Raw genomic sequence first — 21,963 nt, forward strand, 5'->3', positions numbered from 1 at the left:
AAAGGCTTCTGTTTCTGGGCTACCTGGGGTGTAATTAAGATGAAAACGGATTGATGGAACATGCATTTAGGAGCAGTCTGAAAAGGTGTATTTCTGAAGCATCTTGTTTTGTCTTTTTTTTTTTTTTAAAAAAAGCATTATTCCAGTTAATACTGTCCTGGCAGGTATTTCTGCATCTCTGTTTACGAAGGGCCTTGCCAACAGGGCCCAGCAGTCACTGACTGACACGAAAGCTTTAAATCCCCCAGACTCAGGACTGGTTTAAATGTTAGAAGCTGGCCCAAACACTGGCTGGTGAGCTCAGTAACGTGGGCACAACGTTGTGTTGCCCCGTTCCCCATCCCTTTGGCACAGGGTGCAGGGAGGAGGCAGGGTGAGTGCACCCAGAGCATGGGGTGACTCTGTTCGATGAAGTGCAAAGGTGTTTTCTTGGGACCCGTTCCAGCCCCAAATGGAGCAGTACGGTCCCCTGGCTACCCCGTGGCCAGACGCGGGGGCCACGCTCTCCCCTGTCACCCCTTGGTGTTAAGGTGACCCCTAGGGTGACACTCCCAGCATCAGCTGCCTGGCACGGGGCAGAGCTGTGCTGGGAGCTGCCACGTCCCGGTGACCTTTGCAGAGAGGGATGCTCTCCACGGCATCGTGCTGTGCTCTTGTCAGGACCGAGCTCAGTACATCTCCCTCCAGCTTCATTAGAAACGATTGCCAGGAGCTAAGGGGTGTGCTGGTTGGAATATCACTTTAAATGTTAAAGCCGTCAGAAGATCCCTGCTGTAATTGCCTTGCTGTCTTCCTGGCTGAGCTCCAATGTGTATCCGTGGCTGCCGTCCCCCATCAGGAGCCTTGCTTCCCGTATCCCACTTGCCTTTCCTGCTGTCAGCGCTCTGATCGTCCTTTCTTGGATTTTTAGATTACTACAACTTTCCCCAAGGATCCAGTCTACACTTTTTCTATTTCTCAAAATCCATTCCCCATCGAGAACCGTGATGTGCTGGGAGAAACTCAGGTAAGGAGTGATTCGTACCAAAGCTGTGTTTCATACCGATTGGTTGCCTGCCTCCCTTGCACTTACTAATATCCGCAAAGGGACGGCTGCCATTGTGCCCTTAAATCACCCCTTTGCGGTTCAGTCCAGCGCTTGCCAAACACCTTCCTGCACGGAGCAGCGTCTGCATGCCAATCAGCTGGCTGGATGCCTTGCTCCTCGCCTGCTCCGTGGTGGGGACCGCGGCTCCGTGCTTTGTGCCGGGGCTGACGCCTCCCAGGCAGCACCAACGAGGTCGGGGGGGGGGCTCCAGCCCCATGGTGGCAGCACAGCACCCACTTCTCCCTGCAGACAGGAGCGGGACGAGGGTTGTTGCTTCAGCTCTGAGAGGGCTGACTTCTCTTCCTGGACTGATTTTTAAAATGCAGAGACCTTTTACTGCAAGAGGCCCATAGTGTTGAGCAGAGGCAGCTGCCCGACAGCTCGAGGCTCTCGCTGGGTGTTGCCAGCGTGCAGAAGGCTCGAGTTGCTTTAAAGCAGCAACAGCTCGTTTCTGTAAGGAGGCCGTGCCAAAGATGTCAGAGACTTCCTCCAGAAGTCATCATGAGAGAAGGGTTGCTGCCCTTTGTGGCTCTGTCGGCAGAGCGGGAGAGGTCAGCTGTTCAGCGACAGCTTTGGTCCTCGTTTCTGAGGACACCCTGGGTTCAAGAGCAGAGAAAGTGAAGAGGACGGGGAAGGAGGCCAGCTGACTGGCCTCTGCTCAGCATCTCCCGGGTCTCCAGCTCTGTACATGCTGGGGTTGTCCAGGTGCTCGGATAGGGGAGCTAGTGTGGGCTCAAAGATCCTTTTCTTTGCAAGTTGTTAGCTGCAACTCAGTCAGCCAGCCTGGCATCTGATTTTGGGAGGACCTCTGCAGATTGCAGCCGATGCCCAAAAGAGACAGGAATGTTACGCTCTGTGTTAGTGGATGCAGATAGGAAAATAAAGGTATTGCCTGGGGGGGGAAGTGACTTCTCTTTATTACTGTCCCCTCTCTCTAGGACTTCCACAGCTTGGCCACGTACCTGTCCCAAAATACTTCCTCCGTTTTCCTAGACATCATTTCCGATTTCCATCTGCTCCTCTTCCTGGTCACGAACGAGGTCATGCCCCTGCGGGTACGTAATGGGGAGGAGGAAAGGGTCGTGTCAGCGTCGCCGTCCCCGGGGCCCTGAGCTCCTCCCGGGACCAAGCGACCCAGCCTGCCACCCCTGGGCACGTCCCCCGGCTGGGTGCCTGTGCAGGGCAGGCCGTGCAGCTGGCCCAACGCCTCTTCTTCCAGGCTGAGCTGTCGCAGAGGGTTTAAAAATTGAAACCAAAGCCCCCGACTAGGCCAAGAGCTCTCAACACGCTGCTCAGAGCACTGAGCGGGTGGTGGTTGTTAGCACGGTCACAGACCGGACAGAGCCAACTTGGCTGCAGCTCTGAGAGCTGGAAACATTTTTAAAAATATCTCAGAATCAGAAATTCCTGTTGTAACGATAACGAGATCAGAGCCCCCAAATCTCGGTGAGGCCAACGACTTCCTGGCTATACAGCTCTGCCTCTCTTGGCCGGGCGCTGGGGGCTTGGCGGCTGCCCAGGCCCTGGGTTCACATCTGCACCGCCGGACCTTCCTGGTGTAAGCAGCACGCCAGCGGAAAGGGCCATGTGTTTGCCAGAGGCTTCGAGCGTGCCGAGGACTGCGCATGTGTGGGGCAGCCGGGCTGACGCTGGGCAGCTGGAGATCAGGCCGGGGCTGCGTGCGTGGCCGGGACCGGGTGCCAGCACGCTCTGGCACAGTGGGTTTGCAGCCCCGGGAGTCAGGCTCAGCCCGCGGTGCCGGCATGCTCTCCCACACGGGGCAGCGCAGCGGTCAGCTGCAGCCTGGTTAGGTGATAATCTCCTCTAAGAAGAGGAAAAGGAAGCATTTGGGTTTTAGGGGTACGTCTGAATGCTGGGGAGAGCAGAATGGATAAACTGCATCTTGCTCCCTGCTGGTGAACCTCACGGGGGCAACTCAACGGGCCTTGTAGAAAGGGGCAGCAGCTCAGACTCGCAGCTCTGTCTTGCTCTGGCTGGTGGAGGAGGGCAGGGAGGCAATTCCCTGGTCACAGCTCCAGCCTGGGCACCGGAGGAGTGTCCAACACCGATTTCCCTCTTATGGCTTCCAGGACAGCATCAGCTTGTTGCTGGAAGCCGTGAGGACCAAGAATGAGGAGCTCGCACAGACCTGGAAAAAATCAGAGCAGTGGGCCACCATCGAGCAGCTCTGCAGTAAGAAAAGGGGTCCCTCTGGGAGGGGGTCCCGTGTCCCTAGGGCCAGGGCTGGGCTGAGCCGGCCGGCGGCTGTGCTCTCAAGCTGCCGCGGAGGCTGCTGGAGGCTCAGGCGGGAGGAAGGGTATTCCTTGGTCCCGAGCAATCCTCACTGCACCAAGTGGGAAGTGGGGCTGGGCTGGAGGGCTGCAATGTGGGATCTGCGGTGCTGAGCCGTGGGGGGCTGAGATCTGCCACCACCTGCGAGCCTCCCCGGGGTGCCAGCCTCAGGGGTGAGGGCAGCATCTCGGCAGGGACCCTCCTGCCTGGGTCAGGACAGGAACCTTGCTCTGGGGTTAGGCAGGGGACCTGCCTGGTCCCAGCACTTCCCCCCCTGCTCTGACTGGGCTCTTTCTCTTGCAGGCACAGTCGGTGTCCAGATCTCAGGACTACAGGAGTACGGTGCCATGGGTGGCTCGACACACGCCGTGTCAGCGGCCATGTGGGCCTGCCAGCACTGCACCTTCATGAACCAGCCGGGCACGGACCACTGCGAGATGTGCAGCCTGCCCCGGACCTAGCCACGCCGGCCGGCGCGGTGGCAGACTCCAATACAGAGCAAACCCTCGAGCAGCAGGAGTGGTGCTTCTCCCTTCCCCGTCCTCCCTTCCGCTTCCCGCCATCAGGCACCCCAGGGTGTGGAGCCGGGCAGGGGCTGGGGTGGCTCCAGCCCTCCCCAGTTACTCCTCGCTCCCTTTCAGGGGCAGCCGCATAGTCGCAGCAGGAGCCAAGCGCCCTGGCTTTATTTTGACGCTGGCCCCCAGCCTGGGAAACCAACGCTTAACTTCAGCCTGCGCCTAGCGGGGCTGGGCTCTCCCCCCGCCACCCGCAGCTGCTATCCTAGCCTGCTCCTGGGTGAGCGCTGGGGGCTCGGGGGGGCTGTGGCCAACCAGGGCCCCTCCCTCCCTGCCCGCTTGCCTGCCCAAAGCAGCCTCCCGGCATAGCGGAGGTGACAGGGAGGCCGTGGCATCTCTCTGCCTGCAGCTTTGCTCCCCTTTCCCTGCCTGCGTGGGTTGCTGCCGCCAGCCGTGGGTGCCCGGGTGCTGACAGCTTTCACGCTAAACGACCCAGGCAGGGCGAGCAGACGACTGTTAACAGTGCTGGGCCAGACGGCAGCTCTGCCAGGCTGGGCCCCGCACGCTGGCAGCGCTCCCGGAGCAGGACGGGCCCCCCCTTGGCACCGGGCAAGGGGTGGGCATGTGCCAGCTCTGGGCTTGGCACCGCTCCCACGGCACGTACAGTGCCGAGCCGCGCTTGCTCTCTCTCGTGCGCCAGAGATGCTTCGGCACCCGGCTGTGTGCGCCGGGGCTGGCGTGTGTTTGGCTGCCGGTTGGGTGCACCCCGCATCCTGCCCGTTCACCACGGGGGCTGCGGGAGCAGTGTGTCCCCTGCCCCGTGTGCCGTCTCACCCCGCAGAGAGCAGTTCGGTTCCCGGGGAAGGTGCGAGGCGCCTTGCACAGCAGCTCATCCCCTCCTCTGGAGCGAGGCCGTGTGGGGGGAGCCACGTTAACTCAGCACCCACCTCGCCTCCCGCGTGCCCCGGCACTGCCAGAGAGCTGCCCCCCCAGCTGGCGCCTTCGCCCGTGCCCACATCCCTTCTGAGCGCGTACTCCCCGGTGCGGAGCCGGAGCTGGGGGTCAGGCCGCCCTCTTGCTGCTCGTTCCCCCCTTTAGACCCTGGCTGGGGAGGGGGCAGGTAGATGCTTGCGGTGCCCCGGGGGCTCAGTCCTCCTCTTGCAGGGCCTCTGACCCCCTGCCCCATCCTGGAGACCCCCATGCCCTGGTGCTGCGGGTTTGGGCCTTAGTTAAACCCCCGGGGCAGTGGCTCCAGCACTGCCCCGTGCCCTCCTCGTAGGAGGCAGGCGTGAGGCCCCCTCCTGTGCCAGGACAGCATTGCCCCTGACTTCTCCAGCCGGGCAGTGGGGCAAGCAGGGACCCTGTGCATGCATCACAGGGTGGGCAGCGTGGCAGGGACCCCCGGCACCCGTGTGCCTGACGGCCTCCCTTGCCCCTCGCTGCTGCTGGCGAGCACCTGCCTGGGCACTGCCGAAAGCTTCGTCCCGCCGGCGTTAGTGGAGCAGCCGCCCGGCCCCGCTGCAGGGCTCGTGGGCTGCAGTTTGCTTTTCCCCTCGGTTTGTTGGTGTTTGGGGTTGCAGCGGTGTGCGGTGCCTGGACTGGACTGACCCGGGCGTAGGGTCTGCGAGTAACGTTGAATAAAAGCACCTGAAACGAGAGCCAGCGCCATGCCTCCTGCGCTCCGTTAGCCGCGTGGGGGCTGCGCCGTGCCGGGACACTCAGCTCTCCTGGGGGAACCCTGCGCCCCATCACCGGCCACTCAACACACCGTCCCCTACCCGTGGCTCTGCTGCAGCCGGGCAGTCTGTTTGCAATCAGCGCCGGAGCCGCGTGCGGCCGGGCCCGGCGCCAGACCAGCGCGTTGAAAAAGGAAGGCAGGAGCCACACGGAGCCAGAGCCGGGGGAGCCGAGCCCGGCAAGCGGCTGCCTTGTCCGCGCCGGCTGGGACCTCAGCGCAGGTAGGAGGCAGAAGGGGCTCTGACGGCACCAGGTCCCACGTGCCCAGCCTGGCCGTCAGGGCCGCGACACCCCACAGCCACCCAGCCTCGGGGTCCCTGTGCCGGGGCCGTTGGGGACGCGGTGCCCTGGCTCCCTCCTGCCTGCAGCCAGGAGCTGGCCGGGGCCTTTCTCACCGCGCTCTCCCGCAGCAGCGCCATGTCGCGACTTCTGCCCCTCCTGCTCCTCGCGGCTCTGGGCTGCGCCGCTAAGGTGAAGCGGCGGCCGGTGGCGTGGGACCACGGAGCAGACGGTAACCCCCCGCCGCTCGGGACCCCCTCCCCGCCGCGCAGGAGCTGCCGGTGCTGGGATACCGGCAAGGCCAGAGCTTCCCTGCCCGACGCCGGCCTGACGGCAGGCAGCTGCCCCCGGGTGTGGGGCCAGAAGGGTGCTGGGGTCCTGCCCGCGGCCGGGCTCCTGGGGCCGCTCGGGGTCCTGCCCCGGCCAGCCTGTCCCCTCGGATCCCCGCAGCCGAGAGAACGCCGGTGAAGGGCTGCGCCAACCTGACGCTGGTGCTGGACAACTGGAAGTTCGCCATCACCTCCCAGATGAGGAACCTGCTGCTCTTCGACCACCAGACTGTGCTGCCCGACTACGGGAGGTGAGGGGGCGGCGGGGGCCGGCGATGCCCCTTGGTGGGTGGGGGGGGGCTTGGCGGGGGTCCTGCGCCCTCACCCCTCTCCCCCGGGCAGGATCCGGTCGCTGTCGGGGGCCCTGGACGATCTGTACCGGGACTTCAGCGCCCTGAAGGAGCAGCTGGGGCGGCTGTCGGCACGCTTCGCCGAGGTGGAGGCCTTCGTGGACCAGCTGAGCCGGGCCCGCGGCCCCGGAGCCCCCCCGCGCCGCCGGGGGCTGCCCCAGCCCGCCCGCAGGCCCCCCAACACCCCGCAGTAGCCGCCCCAGTACCGGCCCCGGCACCGAGGGGGGCCCAGCACGGCGGGCATCAGCCTGAGGGCCCTCAGTCAAGCTGGGGAGGGGCCCAACCCAGCGGCGGGGTCGTGCCCGCACCCACGGGGCAGCCGTGGGGCAGGAGCAGGCCTGTGCTGCGGGGCAGGCCTCTGCCCCCCCGGGGGGGGCCCCAACCCAGCCCCCGCTCGCCATTAATAAAGCCTCAACCGCCAGCATCGCCTCGCTCCTCTCTGCGCCCCCGGGGCGGGCCCTCACCCCCCCGAGTCCTCCCGGTACCGACCCCGGGGGGTGCGACCCCTCCCCGCCCCTCCAGCCTAGGGCCGCCCATCGAGGCTTTACGGCCTGTCGTAAACTCCCCGCCCATTGCGGCGGCCGCCGCGCAGCCGTAAAGCGAAGCCGCCCGCGCCCCCCGCCCGGTACCCGCAGTCCCACCGGGAGGCGATGACGGGGGGAGGGGGGGCGGGGGGTTGTGAAGTGTGGGGTGGAGGGGGGAGCGAGAGAGCCCGGGGGGGCGGAGCAGGTGGGGGGCCGAGGTGTGGGGCGGGCTGGGGGGGCTGAGGGGAGAGTTTGGGGGGGTCGGGCGGTGGGGGCTGGGCCTGCGGGGCGGGTCTGGGGGCTGTGGGAATGGGGGGGGCTGGGATGGGGACTAGGGGGTTGGGGGTTGATGTTTGCGGGGGGATGGGGTTGTGGGGCTGGGCCTGGGGGGGGATGAGGGTCTAGGCCTGCAGTATGGGGGGCGGGCATGGGGTTGGGCCTGCGGTGTGGGGCTCAGTCAGGGCTGGGGGGGGCTGGATCACCGCGCGCCTGGGGCTGTCAGTGGCCCTGGGGGGGGGCCACCAGGCTCAGCCTGCACCCAGGGTGCTCACGGAGGGGCCCCATCCCCTTCCCCCTCGGTGCCTGCTTGAGCGTGGGTGACCCCCCCAGCGCTGACCCCCGTCCCCGCACCCCCAGGCTGGCACCGCGCCCCTCCCGGCACCATGGCACACGTGGGCCACAGGGTGGACTACCTGGCCGGCTTCTGCTGCCCGGTGGGGGGGCTGGTGGCGGGCAAGCCCCGGGTGCTGTGCCACGAGAACGAGATCTACCTCTCCAACGGCAGCGAGTTCGTCTACGTCTACGACCAGGAGGGGAAGGTGCTGAAGGTGAGCGGCCTGGCAGGGCGAGGGGCTTCGTCCCGCGTCCCCTGTGCCGGGAGGGTGCTCTGGGGCCAGTGTCCCGCGGGGCCGGTGTCCAGGGACAGGGCGAAGGTGGCAGGGACACCAGTCATGTCCCCTTTCACCGGTCACGCAGTCTGGGGCCAGAGTCCTTCCTGGGGTCCCTCCGTCGGAGTTCCTCATCTGCAAACTAACCTCAGGAGCAGCACCAGACCCCCTTACCCGGCTCCAAGGCCCCTTCGGGGGGTGGGGGGTGCTGCCGCATGGCCCCTCTCTTAAACTTGCAAGACAAACATTTAATTAAACCAGAAAGGTTTTTTTTACTCCCTGAGCGAAGTGATGTCTCTTTCATTTCTCACCTACAAAGGGTTTCGCCATTGTCTTTGCTGTGACTAACAGCAGTCGTCGTGTTGAGTTATACATGGCTTCTTTTTTTAATTTGTTCTTATTATCATTTCTAAGAAAGCCATCGCTGTAATATCAGGATTTGCCTCCTACACTGCACTCCTTCTCGGGAAAGTAGATCACATACCGACTTTCTGATCGCTATTTTCCTTCCCCTTTGGGAGCGGGAGCGACGGGCTGCGTCGTTACATGCAGCCATTCTCCCGACCCCCTGCCGCTGTTCACCGAGGGCGGCTGCCCCTCGCCCAGGAAAGCCCAGCTGGGTCTGCAAGCTGCGGTGCTCCCCAGGAATAGATTTATTCCTGGAAATTGCTTATAATCTCCGTTTGCAGGAAATAACCACTTTAATTTGCAGTTGTGTTGGGGTTGCCTGGGAGGGAGTGTTGCCCAACGAGCCGTTTCTTTCTTTACCCCGCACGGGTGAGCAGGGCTCTGCCCAGCCTGGCAGCGTGGGCACCGTGGCTCCCTTGGCACTCGCACCTGCGGCGAGCAGCCCTGTCCCCACCACCCCTCTGGGTGCCGTAGGAAGGTGACATTTCTTTTTGCTTTTCCACCCAGGCTGTGTACCGGTGCCCCGACCAGGTGTGGCATGTGGAGCTGCTGCCCCAGCCCCGGCAGCTCTACATCCTCTGTGCCCACAGCGGCATTTACTGCGTCTCCCTGGACCAGCAGAGCAGGTGAGCTGGCTGTCACCCCTGGGGACACAAGCCAGCCCCGTGCCATTAGCCCTGGAGTCCCGGGGCTGCTTCTCGCGGCTGGGGTCATGCGTTGGGCTTCCGCCGCTGCCCTGTCCCTGCCCGTCCTCCCTCAGGCACGGGAAGCATTACGCGTTTTGAAGCTCTGGCTCTCTCCAGATCACCGCTCTTGCAGCAGATGCTAAAAGCTGTGCTGCAGGGAGCCTGTTTCCGAGGGCCAGGGTAAGAGGCGGCCAAGGGAAGCGCTGGCTTCGCCCCACGGCTTGGCTGAGACCTCTTCCCTGTTTGCTTGAAGGTTAATGGAGCAGACGGATGGTGACGGCCAAGAAAGCAATTGCCCTTCCGGCGTCTTCCCTGTGGACTCGGATGCCTGCATCTTCCCAGACTCCAGTCTGTGCATGTTCACTCTGCTCAACAACTTCGTCATCACCTTGTCCCAGGCTCACAGCAAATGGTGGATGAAACTGCACGAGCTTCCGCACCCCGAGCAGGAGAGTCCCCCATATCGGCAGGTCAGCGAGGTGGGCTTCTGCCCCGGCCCCCAGCCCCAGGACGAGGGGGACGGCCCGCCCTCCCACTTCCTGCCCGTCCTGTGCTGCGCATCCTCCCCAGGCACCATGGGGTCCGGGGAGGGGCTGTGGTGCTCAGGGGGCTTCGTGCTGGAAGAGCCCCTCTTCAGCCTGCTCTTCGGGATCGATGCTGCCATGCTGGAGTCTCCTATGATCCTCTGCGGCTTCCCGGACGGACAGCTCTGCTCCGTGCCACTGAAGGCCCTCAGCTCTTTGCCAGCTGTCGACGGCTGCCATGACGTTTCAAACCAAGACTCCCCCGTGAAGATCCTCCATCATTTGGAAGAGCCTATCGTCTTCATTGGGGCCTTGAGAACGGAGCGGAGGGCAGCGGAGGATGCCGAGGACGAGCAGCTCTTCGGAGACGCTGGTTGTGACTGCGTGGTGGCCGTGGGCCACTACGGGAAGATGGTGGCCGTCAAGGCAGATCAGAGGGAGGAGGCGACGGTGCCGGAGCTCAGGGAGTACTACTTGCGTGGGCCCATTCTCTGCGCCGCCTGCGGCAGCGGCAGCCGGATGTATTACAGCACACACTCGGACATCTCCGCCGTCGACCTGGACTGGGTTGGCGATTCCTCTGACCCTGAGGACGCGGAGAGCTGTGCCGGTGTCCTGCCTCCCGTCCTGTCTCCGGCCAGTTTAAGTATCTGTAGCGTTGTGGCTCTTTCCTTGTCTTCTCGGGCGTCAGAAGGTACTGCCGGCAGCGGGGCGTGCGCTGGGTCTTGGGGTGGAGCGGGGCAGGATAGCTGCCTATTCCAGCCCGTACGTCTCCACCCCTCCTTACAGTCCAGATTGGGCTCCGTCCTCCATCTGTTCTTGTTGACTCCCCTCGTTTTTGTAAGTCGTTTCTGTCGAGCATGCCGACTCGGGCTGAACGCGAGGCGTTCTCACAGCTCCGGCTCTTCCCCGCCCGCTCGCGGTTCCTCTCTGCTCGGCATCGCAGGAAGCGGCCGGTCCGCACAGGTTCCCACGGGATGTTCGCAGCAGCCCTGCCTGCCCCTTTGGGCTCCCCGTGCGGAGGGCAGCCTGCGGGGAGCCCTGAGCGAGCTGGGATGGTGCTCACTCCAGAAAGGGGGTTCAGGCGTGCCGCTGTCCGGACTGGGGGCTCCTGCGTGGCCGCTCGGAGCCTGCACGCACTGCTCTCTCCAGCCCCACAGCTTGGGTGCTAACCGCTCCCCTCCAGCAAGGGCAGCATGCAGTGCCTGACCATGGCCTGGGCACAGAGCAAGGTGCGGTGCTCGCCCTCAGAAGTGGAGGAAGGGAGCAGAGGGCCTAGATGGGGGGGAAAGCATCTCGTAGCCATAGCTGAGCCCCTTGCGTGGGGCAGCACGAGGAGCAAACGGGGCCAGAACAGGCAGGCGAGCGAGGAGAGGGTCCTGGGGCAACCAGGCGAGAGCAAGGCAGGCAGCCCTGCCTGCATCTGGCCCCGCTCACTGCCTGCGGAGCTGCATGCGTCTCGCCGCCGGGGACCCTGCATGGCAGCGCTGTCTCCTGGGGCGCTGCGGCCCCCCCCCAGCACCTCCCCCAGCTGCTGCTGGCCTTGGCTTGGGGGCGTCCAGCTCCGGGAAGCATGGCTGGGGCAGCGGGGCTGTCAGCGAGCAGGAGCTGCAGGGACAGGACAGGCAGGAGGGGTGGCATTTCCCTTCCGTGGGGCCACCCCTTCTCAGGGAGCTGTGTGCGTGGTGGGCATGCTGTCGTGGTCCGTGTCCTGTCTCCGTCGTACCCCTCTGCAGACGGAGGCGATACCTCCAGCTCCCGCTGTCTTGGGGCAGGCAGTGCTGTCGTGTGCTCCCCCGTCCCACTGCATCCACCCCCACAGCCATCAGGGAAGCCCCGGCTGCCTTCCCGGCCCCCCCGCTGCCCCTCGTTGTCTGACCTGTCCACATCTCTGCCCGTAGGTGAATCGGAGCTGCTGGCCTTGTCTGCCAAGGGCCGCCTCATGACCTGTGACTTATGCAGCCCCGAGGACGCTGATGTGGAGCTGACACCCGCCGAGGCCGGACGGAGGATTAAGGAGCTGCTGTCCGGAATAGGCAACACCTCGGAAAGGTAAAGGGCAGAGGGCTGCTCAGTGCCGCGTGCTCGTGCTTTTACTCTGCGAGCTGCCAGGTTTATGAGCGCCGAGCGGGGCTTTTGTGCATCGGCTGTGAGGTCTCTGGCAGTAACCACGCCAACGTTTACCTTTGCGGAGTGCAGGAGCCTGGCTGGGAAGCCCCCCCCGACCTCGATAGGCACTGCGGGCGGGCTGGTGTTTACAGCCTCGGCGGCAGAAGGTGGGAGAGGCAGGGTGCCAGGCGCTCCCAGACGCCCTGCCATGCTTGCCAAGTCCGCAGTAACAGGCAGGGCAGGCGCATGCCTCTGGCCTCTGCGGCCATCTGCGTGTGGGGAGGGGACGTGGACAAGTCCCTCTCTTTTCACAGGGGGATTCCCGGGGTCTGGCTGGCCGGAGCTGCTCCTCAGGGTCAGCTCAGCTGATTGGCCTCGTGGGCAGAGTGGCCCCGCAGGCAGCATGGTTCCTATCTGCCTTGGAGAGGGAGCCGGGGAGTTCCTGGGGTGACTCAGGGCGCCGGGCTCATGCCAGGGGCTGCTTGGCTCATCTGCCGCCACGGCGCAGTGCCCTTCCTGCAGCAGCCTTTGGTGCTGGCCTCTGCCATGCTCCCGTCACTGACCCGGCGTCCCGGCTGCCGTCCCTCTTGCTATTTCAGCGGCGATGCTTTGTCCTTGCAGGGTTTCCTTCCTGAAGAAGGCGGTGGACCAGAAGAACCGAGCCCTGGCCAGCCTGAACCAGGTGATGAATGTGAGCGCGGCTTTGCTGTCCAGCCAAGAAGGCCAGAAGCCCATTGCTTGCACTGTCACTGCCAACTGGAGCTGCCTCCTGCTCCAAGATACCGTCACCATCTCCTGTCTGCTGGAGAACTGCAGCGAGTACAGCCTGGAGGAGGGCTGGACCCTCTGCGTTCAGCTCCTGGCCAGCCCTTGTGCCTTAGAGGAGGAGTCTGTGGATTCGGCCACCACCTTCACCTTCCCCATCGACCAGCTCCTCCCTGGGAACAAGAGGGAGCTGACGCTGCCCCTCAGCTCCGCTGCGGATGCCAAGCTGGACCTGCCTCTGACCATCTCCTGTGCCCTCTACTACAGTTTACGGGATATTTTGGGCAGCGGCTCCGACTCCTCCGAGGCCCTGGACGACCTCCTGCCGGACGACTCGCCCATCCTCTCACCGGACAGAGAGGGGATCTGCCTGCCCCTCAGCGAATGCACCATTGACATGCTCCAGTGCCTCCGTTTTGAGAGCAGCCCCCCTGGGCCAGATGCCTCCCCGCTGGCGGCTGCCCCCCCTGCCCCCCCAGACCCTGTGGAGACCTTCCTCAAAGTGTCCCGGGAGCAGACTGAGCCTGAGGGGGCGAAAGCCGGCGAGCTGCCGCACACCCCGGGAGAGAGAAACCTGCCCCCCTCGGCAGCATCCATCAGGGTGTCCTCGGAGCTGCTGAAAAACGCGCTGAAAACCTCCAGCTCAGGTGGGTCCCTGGAGAGGAGCATCCTGGGAGCTCCTGAGGTATCTCCCTGGGGACAGGCGCTTGAATCCCGGCTTGTGGCCATCCCAGGAGGGGCCGGATGGCACTGTCACAGCCCGTGCATGCAGGCTGGGGCGGCCACCAGCCCCTTCCTTGGGCAAGGAGGGCTGCGTGACCCCGCGCAGTCACCACCCCAGCACGTGTCTGCCCATGAGGCTGCCACGTGGACGCAATGGCGGTTGCATGCCCGAGCTCAGCTTGTCTCAGCAGAGAGGGGAATGGCCCCCGCGTCAGCCTTGGCCTCGCAGGGGCTGCACCAGGCACACGCCACTCCATCCTGCGTCGCTCCAGCCTGAGTGGGGCTGCTGAGCCGCAGGGAGGACGTTCAGCAGCGTCACAAGCTCTGCTTTCTCTCCTTTCGTCCCCAGATATCCCACTGAGCTGCGCCACGCTGCGCTGGCTGCTGGCTGAGAACTCCGGGGCCGAGGCGCTGAGCAGCGGGGAGGTGGCATCAGTGCGCGGCGCGGCGCCGGACGGAGGCGAGGTGCAGCTGCTTGTCCGAGAGGCAAGGAATGGGTTAGCCCTGCAGAGAAACTGCCCGTGTCCCCATCCTGTGGAGCTGGCTCTGTCCCGCAGCCCCTCGCTGGTGCCGGGGAGCTGGGTGATGTATGGCCTTGCTGTGCTGACCCCAGGCTGTCCTCTGTGGGTCTGGATGCCTGGGTGCTGCTTGGGGTCTGCTGGTTGCCTATACTGTGGGGCTGGGGCTTGTGTGCTGGGCTGGATGGGCTGCGTCACTGGTCCCCTTTCTGCCAACCTGGGACTTCCCAAAGGCTGTGGCCACTTCCCTCCCTCTCCGGGCAGGTATGTGTCCCCCAGATGATCTCATTTCCCTGCCAGGCAGGGCAGTGGGCTGCTGCTGTGTCCCGGCACGGCACGCTGGCTTTGTGAGGGCAAATGCAGATGCCCACTCCCCTCCCAGCATCCCTTTGCTGATCCTCAGGATCCTTTTGGGTGCTCTTTGCTGCTGCCTTTCCGCTGGGGTGGTGTGGCTCCTGCTCCTGCCCATCTCTTGCCCAGCCCCACTGAGTTGCAGTAACGTCAGATACTCGCCGTGCCCCGACCTGGTGTCGGGCTCAGCTGTAGGAAGAAATGGGCTTTCCCTGCTGCTTTGGCTGGCTCTGCAAAGTGAGGGGAAGACGTAGCTGGATTGGGGTGTAAATCTGATCTGCTGCAGCTCGTCCCCCTTTAACGTGAAAATCCCCTTCTAAGCACAAAGGAGAAATGCTGATTGCTGCCCGGCTCTCCCACTGCAGCTGGTTGACCCTGTGCCGAGGGGCCCTGCCGCCTGCGTGCTGGCAACGACCTGGCTCAGGTTGATTCACGCTTGAGAGCACTAATATTGCCGATGTGATTAGCGACAGCATTAATTCTGCTTGGGCTAAGCCTGACGGATTAAATCCCGTCGGGTGGCAGCCTGCGTCCCGTCAGGGAACGGGCATCCACTCGCCCTCAGCGGCACCGGGCAAGACTGGCGGCCACTCTCCTGGCTGCGGTACCCACCTCTGCCACCACTCCCAGCCGGGTTGGAGGAGCGGGCGAGCGCTCTCCTGGGGCCTGATGGCCACCGGGGCGGGGCCAGGGGCAAATGCTGCTCAGAGTGGCTGGGCAAGGGGTCTGATGCACCCAGCCGGGCTGGCAGCATCTCTGCTGCGTTTGCCTGTACCAGGCTGGAGGGCAAATGGGTTGGGGGGATGCGGGGAGTAGGGATGGGGGCGGAGAGCCTCTTGGGGAGCCCTGTGCCCATGGGGAGGGGTCCTGAGGCCGCCCTCGCCCCCTCTCCTGCCCGGCAATGATTGCAGTGAGGATGTGCTGCCTGTCCCAGGTGGCCATGAACGACCTCAGCCCAGCGGGCCCCATCCAGGCCGTGGAGATCCTGATGGAGAGCCCCACCCTGGCCGACATGTGCAGGATGCACCACGCCGTCATCCGGCGCATCCAGGTACGCGGGGCCGTGCCGCTGGCCCCAGCAGCCGTGGCCCTGGAGGGCAGGGGGGACCCTAAGCAAGCCAAAACCCCTGTGCCAAAGCCTGGGGCCACAGCTGGGTGCTCTGGGAGGGTTTCTCTGGCACCACCGTGTGGTAGACCAGCCCGGCATTGGGAGCCATCACGGACCCCGCTCCCTTCCCGAGCCCCGGCCTTGGCTCTGGGCATTTGGGCCACGGAGCGCCGGGAGGTGCCTGCTGTCTGCCCCGGGAACGGCCCCGGTCAGTTTGGCAGCTAAACAGAGCGGGGCCCCTGTGGCACGTGGGGGCTGGCAGCCTTCCCGGAGGTGCTTCGGTGCCGGCAAGCATGGTGCCAGGCTGGGGAAAGCAGGGCAGCGTGGCTGCCAGGTGGAGACCTGCATTCTGCCCGGTGCCGTGTCGGGGCTCCCCGGGGCTGGGTGCTGCCGCAGCCGGCTCTCCCGGTGCCCACCCCAGCAGAGCTTTCTGCTCCCCGCAGGCGCTGGTGCTGGAGCAGGCGGCACAGGGCTCCGGACCCCCCGACCTCCGCATGCAGTACCTGCGCCAGATCCAGGCCAACCACGAGGTGAGCCGCAAGCCCGTGCCAGGCGTGGTGGGCACCCACTGCGCCCCAGTTCCCTCCCCATGGGGTGCATGCCGTCGGGACCTGCCGCCGCAGCCCCGAGCCGACGTGTGTCTCTCAACCTCCATCTCCTTGCGCAGATGCTGCTGAAGGAGGCGCAGACCCTGCGTGACCAGCCGCCCCTCGGCGAGGAGGGAGCCGCGACGGCAGAGAAGCTCCTGCACATCTACAGGCAGCTCCGCAACCCCAGCCTTGTTCTCCTGTGAGCAGGGGGGCGGCCAGTGTGCCCCGGGGGCCCCGAGCCCCGCGGGCCGGGGTGGGTGCCCACCGGGCCAGCAGCGGGGAGAGACCCCCACCGGAGGAGGAGCGGGCCCGGGCGGGAGGGCTGGCGGCGAGGGCAGGGATGCCGCGGCGGTGGTCTGGGTGGGGGGATGTGTGTGTGTGCGTGTTTCGTGGTCGTGTTGTCGGCAGCACCGGAGGGTTACGGGGCTCCGGCGGCGTCTCTCCAAGAGCCGTCCGGTGGCAGAGCGGGGGCTTCTGGGCTGGCTCGGCCCGGCCCTGCCGCCCCCCCAAGCCCGGCCACGCCGGCGGGCAGCCCCCGGAGCCATGCTGTCTTGTGGATCGTTCTAGCCGTGGTAGTTTAGCGCTCTCCCGGCGCCGTGCCGGCTGTGGGCTGTGCCCCCGTGCCGCCTTGCCTTTCAGGATCAGGACAAACAGGGTGCTGTGCCAGGGTGCCCAGCGGGCGCCCGCCCGGGGGAACCCCGTTTTCTGCTGGGCAGGGGAGGGGGTTTTCCGCTCCCCCGTTGTTTCTATAAATGATCTTGTATTTCTGTGGTGGTGCAGCGTGTTTTGGCCCAGTCCTTCCCCGCACCGCTCCACTGTCTGTAAATCTGTCGTCTGCCATGAAAACGATCGTGCCGCTCAGCGAGTGCCCGTCTCTTTTCCTTTCCATCTCCCAGTAGGGCCCTGCCAGCTCCCTGGGGGGCTGCCACCGCCAGCCCCCGTGGCCCCACCACATTTAGGGTGATGCTGCCAGCTGCAGCCGCAGGGCCATACCCCGCGCTCGGTGTTGGAAGCACTGCATCTTCCTTGCCCCATGTCACCCTGCCCACCCGGAGGTCTGCAGCCCTGGCAACCCCTCTCCTCTCGTGCCTGCTGGCGCTGCACGGGGAGCCTCCGCTGGGGCCCTCCCCTATAGCCCACTTGCAGCCCCCTCCTGCTCCCCTAGCCTGGCGGAAGGTCCGTGGGCATCCCAGCCCCTCTGGGCTCCAGCTCCCTGCGCAGCCCGGAGGGGTCCTGCCTGCAGCAGGTTCGCTTTGCCGTGCGGCACCCCAGGGCCCTGCGACCACTGCCTGGCAGCTCTGCCTTCGGCAGCCCGGGGGTCCCTGCGTCCCCCAGCGGTGACAGGGCCAGGATGCCCAGACAGGATCAGCCCTTTCCCAGCGTGTGGGGGCTCCCGGGCTGAGCACAGGGAGGGGGACGGGGGGATTCCGGGGCTTCACCTGAGGAGCCCTCGGGGCGCGGGCACCCCTGCCCTTGGGGGACTGTAGGAGGGAAAGGAGTATGAGGCGCTGCCCTGGTGTGATCCAGGCTGACTTTAATGCCATGAGTCGAGGGGGGTCGGGGACACCCCTGCCATGGATGGTGCCACCACTGGCTCCACCGCCATCCTTTGCCTGGGGACGAGCTAGTGCCCCCGGCCAACCTGGGAGTGGGGCGGGCTGGGGGACGCTGCGGTGGGCAGCTGGTGCCAGGCAGGTCAGTACTCCCAGAGCGTGGCCCGCAGCACGGACTCGCTGTCGGCGCGCAGGGTGCCGGCTGGGTCCCCACGCAGGTACCGGCCGTTCTTCCCTTTGATGGCGACGCGTCCTCGTTCCCGGAACTCGAAGAAGAAGTCCTCAGAGAGGTCCCCATCGCTGCACACCGACCCGCTGCTCGCCACGTACCAGAACTTGCCCCCCTGGCCTGCGGAGAGTCCCCGGGGACATCACCGGGGCCTGGCCGGACCCCCGGCAGCCCCCTGCCCTGGTAGCCCCCCACCCCATCGCCCACCTCGGATCTGGTAGGCGCCATCACTGAAACTGATGTGGAAGACATCATAGACAGAGCGGTTGGAGTCGAGCAGGTTGGAGCCGCGGTGGTAACAGACGAAGCCGTGCTCACCCCGCAGCACCAGCATCGGGCGGTTGATCAGCTTCAGGGTGAACTCCTCATCCTCCCCTGTGCGGGAGCCCGGCCCTGAGCACCCTGGGGTGGGGGGCCAAGGCCGGGACCCCCCGGCCACCCCTGGCACTTACCCACGGTGTCACTGACGGCTGCCAGCTGCCCGTTCCTCTTGGTGCAGACGTACCGGCCGTTGCTGGCGCGCAGGGCCACGCGCCGCCCGCGCCACTCGATGTCGAACATGGTGTTGGCAGCGCTGGTGGCGGAGGGAGAGCATGAGCTGGGGCAGCCTGTCCCCCCTAGACCCCCTTCCCAGCCCCACGCTGCGGCACGGCCGCACTCACACTTCGGTGGCCACAGCCTGGATGCCCCCATGGGCCACGAGGGTCCAGTAGCTGCCGGTGTTGGTGTGCAGGCTGCACTTGTTGGTGTCACTGTCGATCTGGAGCTGGAAGGTCTCGTGGTTCAGCTCCTCGTCCTGGTTCGCCGAGACGTTGACGCCTGCGGGCGGGAGTGGCCGTCGGCACCAGCCCCGCTCCGGCCACGTGCGCAGATGAGCCATGGCTGCGCTCTCCCTCCCCCGGCCCCTCCCCGACAGCAGTAAATCCTTCTGCGAACAATCATGCTAATTGGGCTGGTTAATCTGATTGCTGCCGAATCCATCTGGTTAGCCCCGCAGCGCACAAACCCCCTATTTATAGCCTGCGTGCCACCGTCACCCGGCCCTAAGCCGCTTGGCACAGGGGCAGGCATGTTCCCGGTGCCCGGGGGACGGCAGGGCAGCCGGGGTCATGGCACAGCCACCGCTGCCCGGGCGATGGGGGCCCCTCGGGGACCCCCACGGGCTCCAGAGGCCGCGATCCCATCCGCTGGCCCGTGCCCGGCTCCCTGCTGCGGGGTCTGGCCGCAGGCAGGGCTCTGCCCATCCCCTCCTGCCTGCAGCTGCCTGCCCTGGGCTGCCGGGCTCAGCCCCATGCCACGGGAGGACACACACGTGCGCGCGTGCCCCCACGGCTGCGCAGAGAGCCCCACGCGTGCCCACTGAGCTGAGCCCTACACGTATGTGCACGTGTGCAGCACTGCAGAGCCGTGCACACACAAACACGCGTGCACGCACTGTGCTGGGAAGAGCCCTGCACGCATGCACACACGAACAGGCTGCGCGCACGCCTGTGCACACAGCATCGTCCACGCACAAACACGTATGGGCTGCATGCACGGAGCCCTGCTCACACGCACACGCACGTGTACAGGCGCACCCCTACGCGCGCCCACGGAGCCCTGCGCACCCACACACACCTGCGGAGCTCTGCGCAGCCCCACTGCTGCTCCCACCCTGGCCCCGCCGGCTGCAGCCTCCCCCTCGTTGTTATTGTCGGGTCCCCTCCCGTGGCGGGGGTCCCAGGGGTGCTCCCACAGAGCCCTCCGCGGCTGTGGGAGCTTTCGGCTGAGCCGATCCCCGGCGACAGCCGGGGCTCCCGAGGCGGGCAGGGAGCAGGCAGCGGGGTGCGGGCAGCCCTTACCCTGCCGGATGGAGACGTATCTGCCGTTGGCCGCCGTGAAGACCACCTGGGGGTGGCTCTCCTCCAGGTCGAAGAGTTCGTCTTTGCCTGGCTTGGAGCTGCGGCCGGACTTGAGGGTGCCGGTGGGCCCCGTGGGCGCCAGGTATTTGCCATCACAGTCCTTGAAAGCCAGCTTGCCCGCCTTGAACTCAAGGGTGTAGCCGGTGCGGGCGCCGGGCTCGGGGACCAGCGTGCCGTCGCAGCGCAGGTAGCGCTCATCGGCGGTGCGCAGGCTGTACTTCTTGTCCTGGAAGCAGAGGGTGATGAGGGCGTCCACCCCCCAGGGCAGGTTGCTGTCGGTGGCGATTTCGTCCTCGTGGGCGCTGAGGTGGGCGTAGCGGCGGCGGCTGACGCTCAGCAGGTTGGCCTGGGGGTGCATGGCCAAGTGCACGGTCCAGAGCTCGCCCTCCGTCACGCTGGGGGCGAAGCAGGAGAGCCGGTCCTCCCGGCCCCCGAAGAAACGCCGGTGCGGAGCCGACTGCAGCGCCCAGCGCCCGTCCGACTGGGTGATGATGCTGAAGCGTTCATCCCGGCCCGGCTGCTCGGCCTCGCACCGCACCTTCCCGTCCTTGTCGGCACCCAGGTACCGGCCCAGGTGGCTCTTGAGGAAGACGACGGAGCTGTCAGCTTCATCCTGCTCCAGCGTCCAGATCTGCTTGCGCTTCAGGCTGGGCGCCGAGGCGTTCACCTTGTAGCCGAAGCTCTCCGCCGTCAGGTACCGGCTCTCGCAGTTGATCAGCCCGAACTGGATCTTCAGGACCTGGTGGATCCCATTCGTTGGCATCTTCCGCTGGCGCGGGGCGGCCCCCGGGGGGGCGGCGGGGGCTCCCCGGCCCTGCCAAGCCTGGGCGTCGCGGCGGGGCCGGCCAGCTGTGCCCACGGGGACGTCTGCGCTGCCCCGGCGCCGCTGCTGCACTGGCCCCGCGGGGCGGCTCGGCACGGCTCGGTGTGGCACGGCGGGGGGGTGCCGGGGGTGGGCCGGGGGCCGCAGCCCGTTTAATTAGCTGCAGGTAGGATTAGTCCGGCCAGATTGCGGCGGGCACCGGGGTGGCCGTAACCTGCGGCGGGGCTTTCGCCGAGACCCCGGGCGAGGGGACACCGTGGCAGCCCCCGGACGGCTCCTCGAGGCGCGCGGCCGCACCACCACCCTCCGTCGCCGCAGCCCTGGCTCTCGCCCTTCGCGCCGCGGAGCCACGGGTGGAAAACTTGGGTGGGAACCCGATCCGGGCGCGGGCCAGCGTATCTGTTCCCGGCGGGCTAAGGTTACCGGCCCCTCGGATTCAGCAGCAGGTCACCTCCAGCCGCGCCGCCTCCCGGCCAGCCCCTAAGCGCCTTACCAATTAGCCAGGCATTTTGATTAGTTTAAACCTTTTATCCTGCTTTGGGGCCCTTGGCCTCCATCTGTCCTGTGGCCCCAAATCCCTCCTGCTGCTGTGGCTCGGGGTCACGGCCGCCCCGGCCCGCTGGAGCGATGGCTGGGCCCCCCCATCGCCCGGGGTGCGAGGTCCTCCGTTCCACGGGGCTGAGGCTGCCTGAAGCTCATGACAGCAGTATGGCTGGGCTGCCTTCCCAGGGGACGAAAGGGGACAGGGGTGCAGGGGACAGTCCCCACTCCTGCCCTGCAGGCACCTTCCCCCCAGCCCAGCCACAGGGACCCCCCGAGCGGGGCAGGCACAGCCGCAGGGACCCCCGGCCTCGGCCACGCTCCACCGCAGGGACATGGGGACGGGCTCTGCCCGCGCTGGCACGGGGCCCCGCCACCGCCTGCGCCCCAAAGCACTCGGACACCCGGTGCCAGCCCCTGCGCCGGAGAGTGGCCATGCGCCGGTGATGCTGCTGTGCCGCAGCGAGGCCCCGGCCGCGATGGCTCCCGCTGCTGCCTTCCCCCCGGACCTGCGGCTCCGGTGTCAGTGCGGCGCCCGGTTATTGTTCCCGAAAATAGGTCCCAGGGATTGGTTGCCTCATGACTTTTTCATGGCCGGGCTCTCTCTTACCACGTCGGGGGGTGCTGCGGCCCCCCAGCCGCTGCGTTACCCGAGCTGCGGCCGCACTGCCCGGTGCGGTGTAACTGACCCTGGCCGAAACGGATACGGGTCGGCTTTCGGGCCGGGGGGGGATAAGTGGGTCAGGGTCCTGCAGGTGCTGGGGGGCTCGAGGGGGCTGGGGGGGGCCTGGGGGGACGTGGGCTCCCCGGGGTCTGGCAGTGCCGGCTCTCGGTGGGTGCACACCGGCACCTGCCTGGCAGAGCAGCCGGGAGCTGCATTTATATGTGCCGGGCCCCCCCGCAGTGGGGGTCAGGTTCCCTTCGGGGGGGGGGGGGGGGTCCGCCTGGGCCCTGCCCCGAAGCCACAGCCTGTCCCTGTGTCCCTCCCGGCTTGGGGACAGCTGGCCCCCTCCCCGCGCACACTCCCAGCCCCGCTCCCCGCTGGGGCTGGCGGCTGAGACCTGACACACTCGTGACAGCCCCTCCCGCCCGGGCATCGCAGGGAGCCGCGGAGGGTGGCCCCACCCCGGTTTCG

The 21,963-nt window shown here is 66.2% G+C and overlaps 3 protein-coding genes across 5 annotated transcripts in view; 2 read left to right on the forward strand and 1 right to left on the reverse strand.

Moving 5' to 3' along the window:
• Nucleotides 1-3,978, forward strand: part of NPLOC4 (NPL4 homolog, ubiquitin recognition factor) — a 29,232-nt gene extending 25,254 nt beyond the window's left edge. For both annotated transcript variants that reach the window (XM_059828109.1, XM_059828108.1), the window contains exons 14-17: nucleotides 911-1,006; nucleotides 2,026-2,142; nucleotides 3,178-3,280; nucleotides 3,683-3,978. In XM_059828109.1, the coding sequence (XP_059684092.1) occupies nucleotides 911-1,006; nucleotides 2,026-2,142; nucleotides 3,178-3,280; nucleotides 3,683-3,840 (474 nt within the window). In that variant the 3' untranslated portion in view covers nucleotides 3,841-3,978. The remainder of the gene's footprint in view (nucleotides 1-910; nucleotides 1,007-2,025; nucleotides 2,143-3,177; nucleotides 3,281-3,682) is intronic.
• A 3,797-nt stretch (nucleotides 3,979-7,775) lies between these two features.
• Nucleotides 7,776-15,985, forward strand: FAAP100 (FA core complex associated protein 100). The gene is made up of 9 exons (XM_059828201.1): nucleotides 7,776-7,940; nucleotides 8,916-9,034; nucleotides 9,348-10,312; nucleotides 11,520-11,670; nucleotides 12,349-13,139; nucleotides 13,565-13,701; nucleotides 15,019-15,135; nucleotides 15,636-15,722; nucleotides 15,860-15,985. Exons 1-9 carry the CDS (start codon nucleotides 7,776-7,778, stop codon nucleotides 15,983-15,985), a joined length of 2,658 nt encoding a protein of 885 aa, XP_059684184.1.
• Nucleotides 15,986-17,478: 1,493 nt separating this feature from the next.
• On the reverse strand, nucleotides 17,479-20,228 carry FSCN2 (fascin actin-bundling protein 2, retinal). Of its 2 annotated transcripts, none has more exons than XM_059828319.1 (5): nucleotides 19,406-20,228; nucleotides 18,227-18,383; nucleotides 18,017-18,138; nucleotides 17,772-17,939; nucleotides 17,479-17,684 (listed from the first exon to the last, which is right to left on the reverse strand). In XM_059828319.1, exons 1-5 carry the CDS (start codon nucleotides 20,226-20,228, stop codon nucleotides 17,479-17,481), a joined length of 1,476 nt encoding a protein of 491 aa, XP_059684302.1. The 2 variants fall into 2 exon arrangements, with proteins under 2 accessions (XP_059684302.1, XP_059684301.1); XM_059828318.1 differs by having other exon boundaries at nucleotides 17,772-17,980; nucleotides 18,013-18,138.
• Nucleotides 20,229-21,963: the final 1,735 nt, after the last annotated feature.

Source organism: Gavia stellata, chromosome 22 (genome assembly GCF_030936135.1).
Source record: "Gavia stellata isolate bGavSte3 chromosome 22, bGavSte3.hap2, whole genome shotgun sequence".
Lineage (NCBI taxonomy): Eukaryota > Metazoa > Chordata > Aves > Gaviiformes > Gaviidae > Gavia > Gavia stellata.

Bases quoted from the DNA above. Each gene is read 5' to 3' on its own strand.
- FAAP100 (XM_059828201.1), top strand. From the start codon at position 7,776: ATGGCACACGTGGGCCACAGGGTGGACTACCTGGCCGGCTTCTGCTGC. The intron at 15,136-15,635 runs GTACGCGGGGCC...TGCTCCCCGCAG, and splicing joins CCGTCATCCGGCGCATCCAG to GCGCTGGTGCTGGAGCAGGC. The intron at 15,723-15,859 runs GTGAGCCGCAAG...CTCCTTGCGCAG, and splicing joins AGATCCAGGCCAACCACGAG to ATGCTGCTGAAGGAGGCGCA.
- FSCN2 (XM_059828318.1), bottom strand. From the start codon at position 20,228: ATGCCAACGAATGGGATCCACCAGGTCCTGAAGATCCAGTTCGGGCTG. The intron at 18,139-18,226 runs GTGAGTGCGGCC...CTCCGCCACCAG, and splicing joins CAGGCTGTGGCCACCGAAGT to CGCTGCCAACACCATGTTCG. The intron at 17,981-18,012 runs GTGCCAGGGGTG...GTCCCGGCCTTG, and splicing joins GTCAGTGACACCGTGGGTAA to GCCCCCCACCCCAGGGTGCT.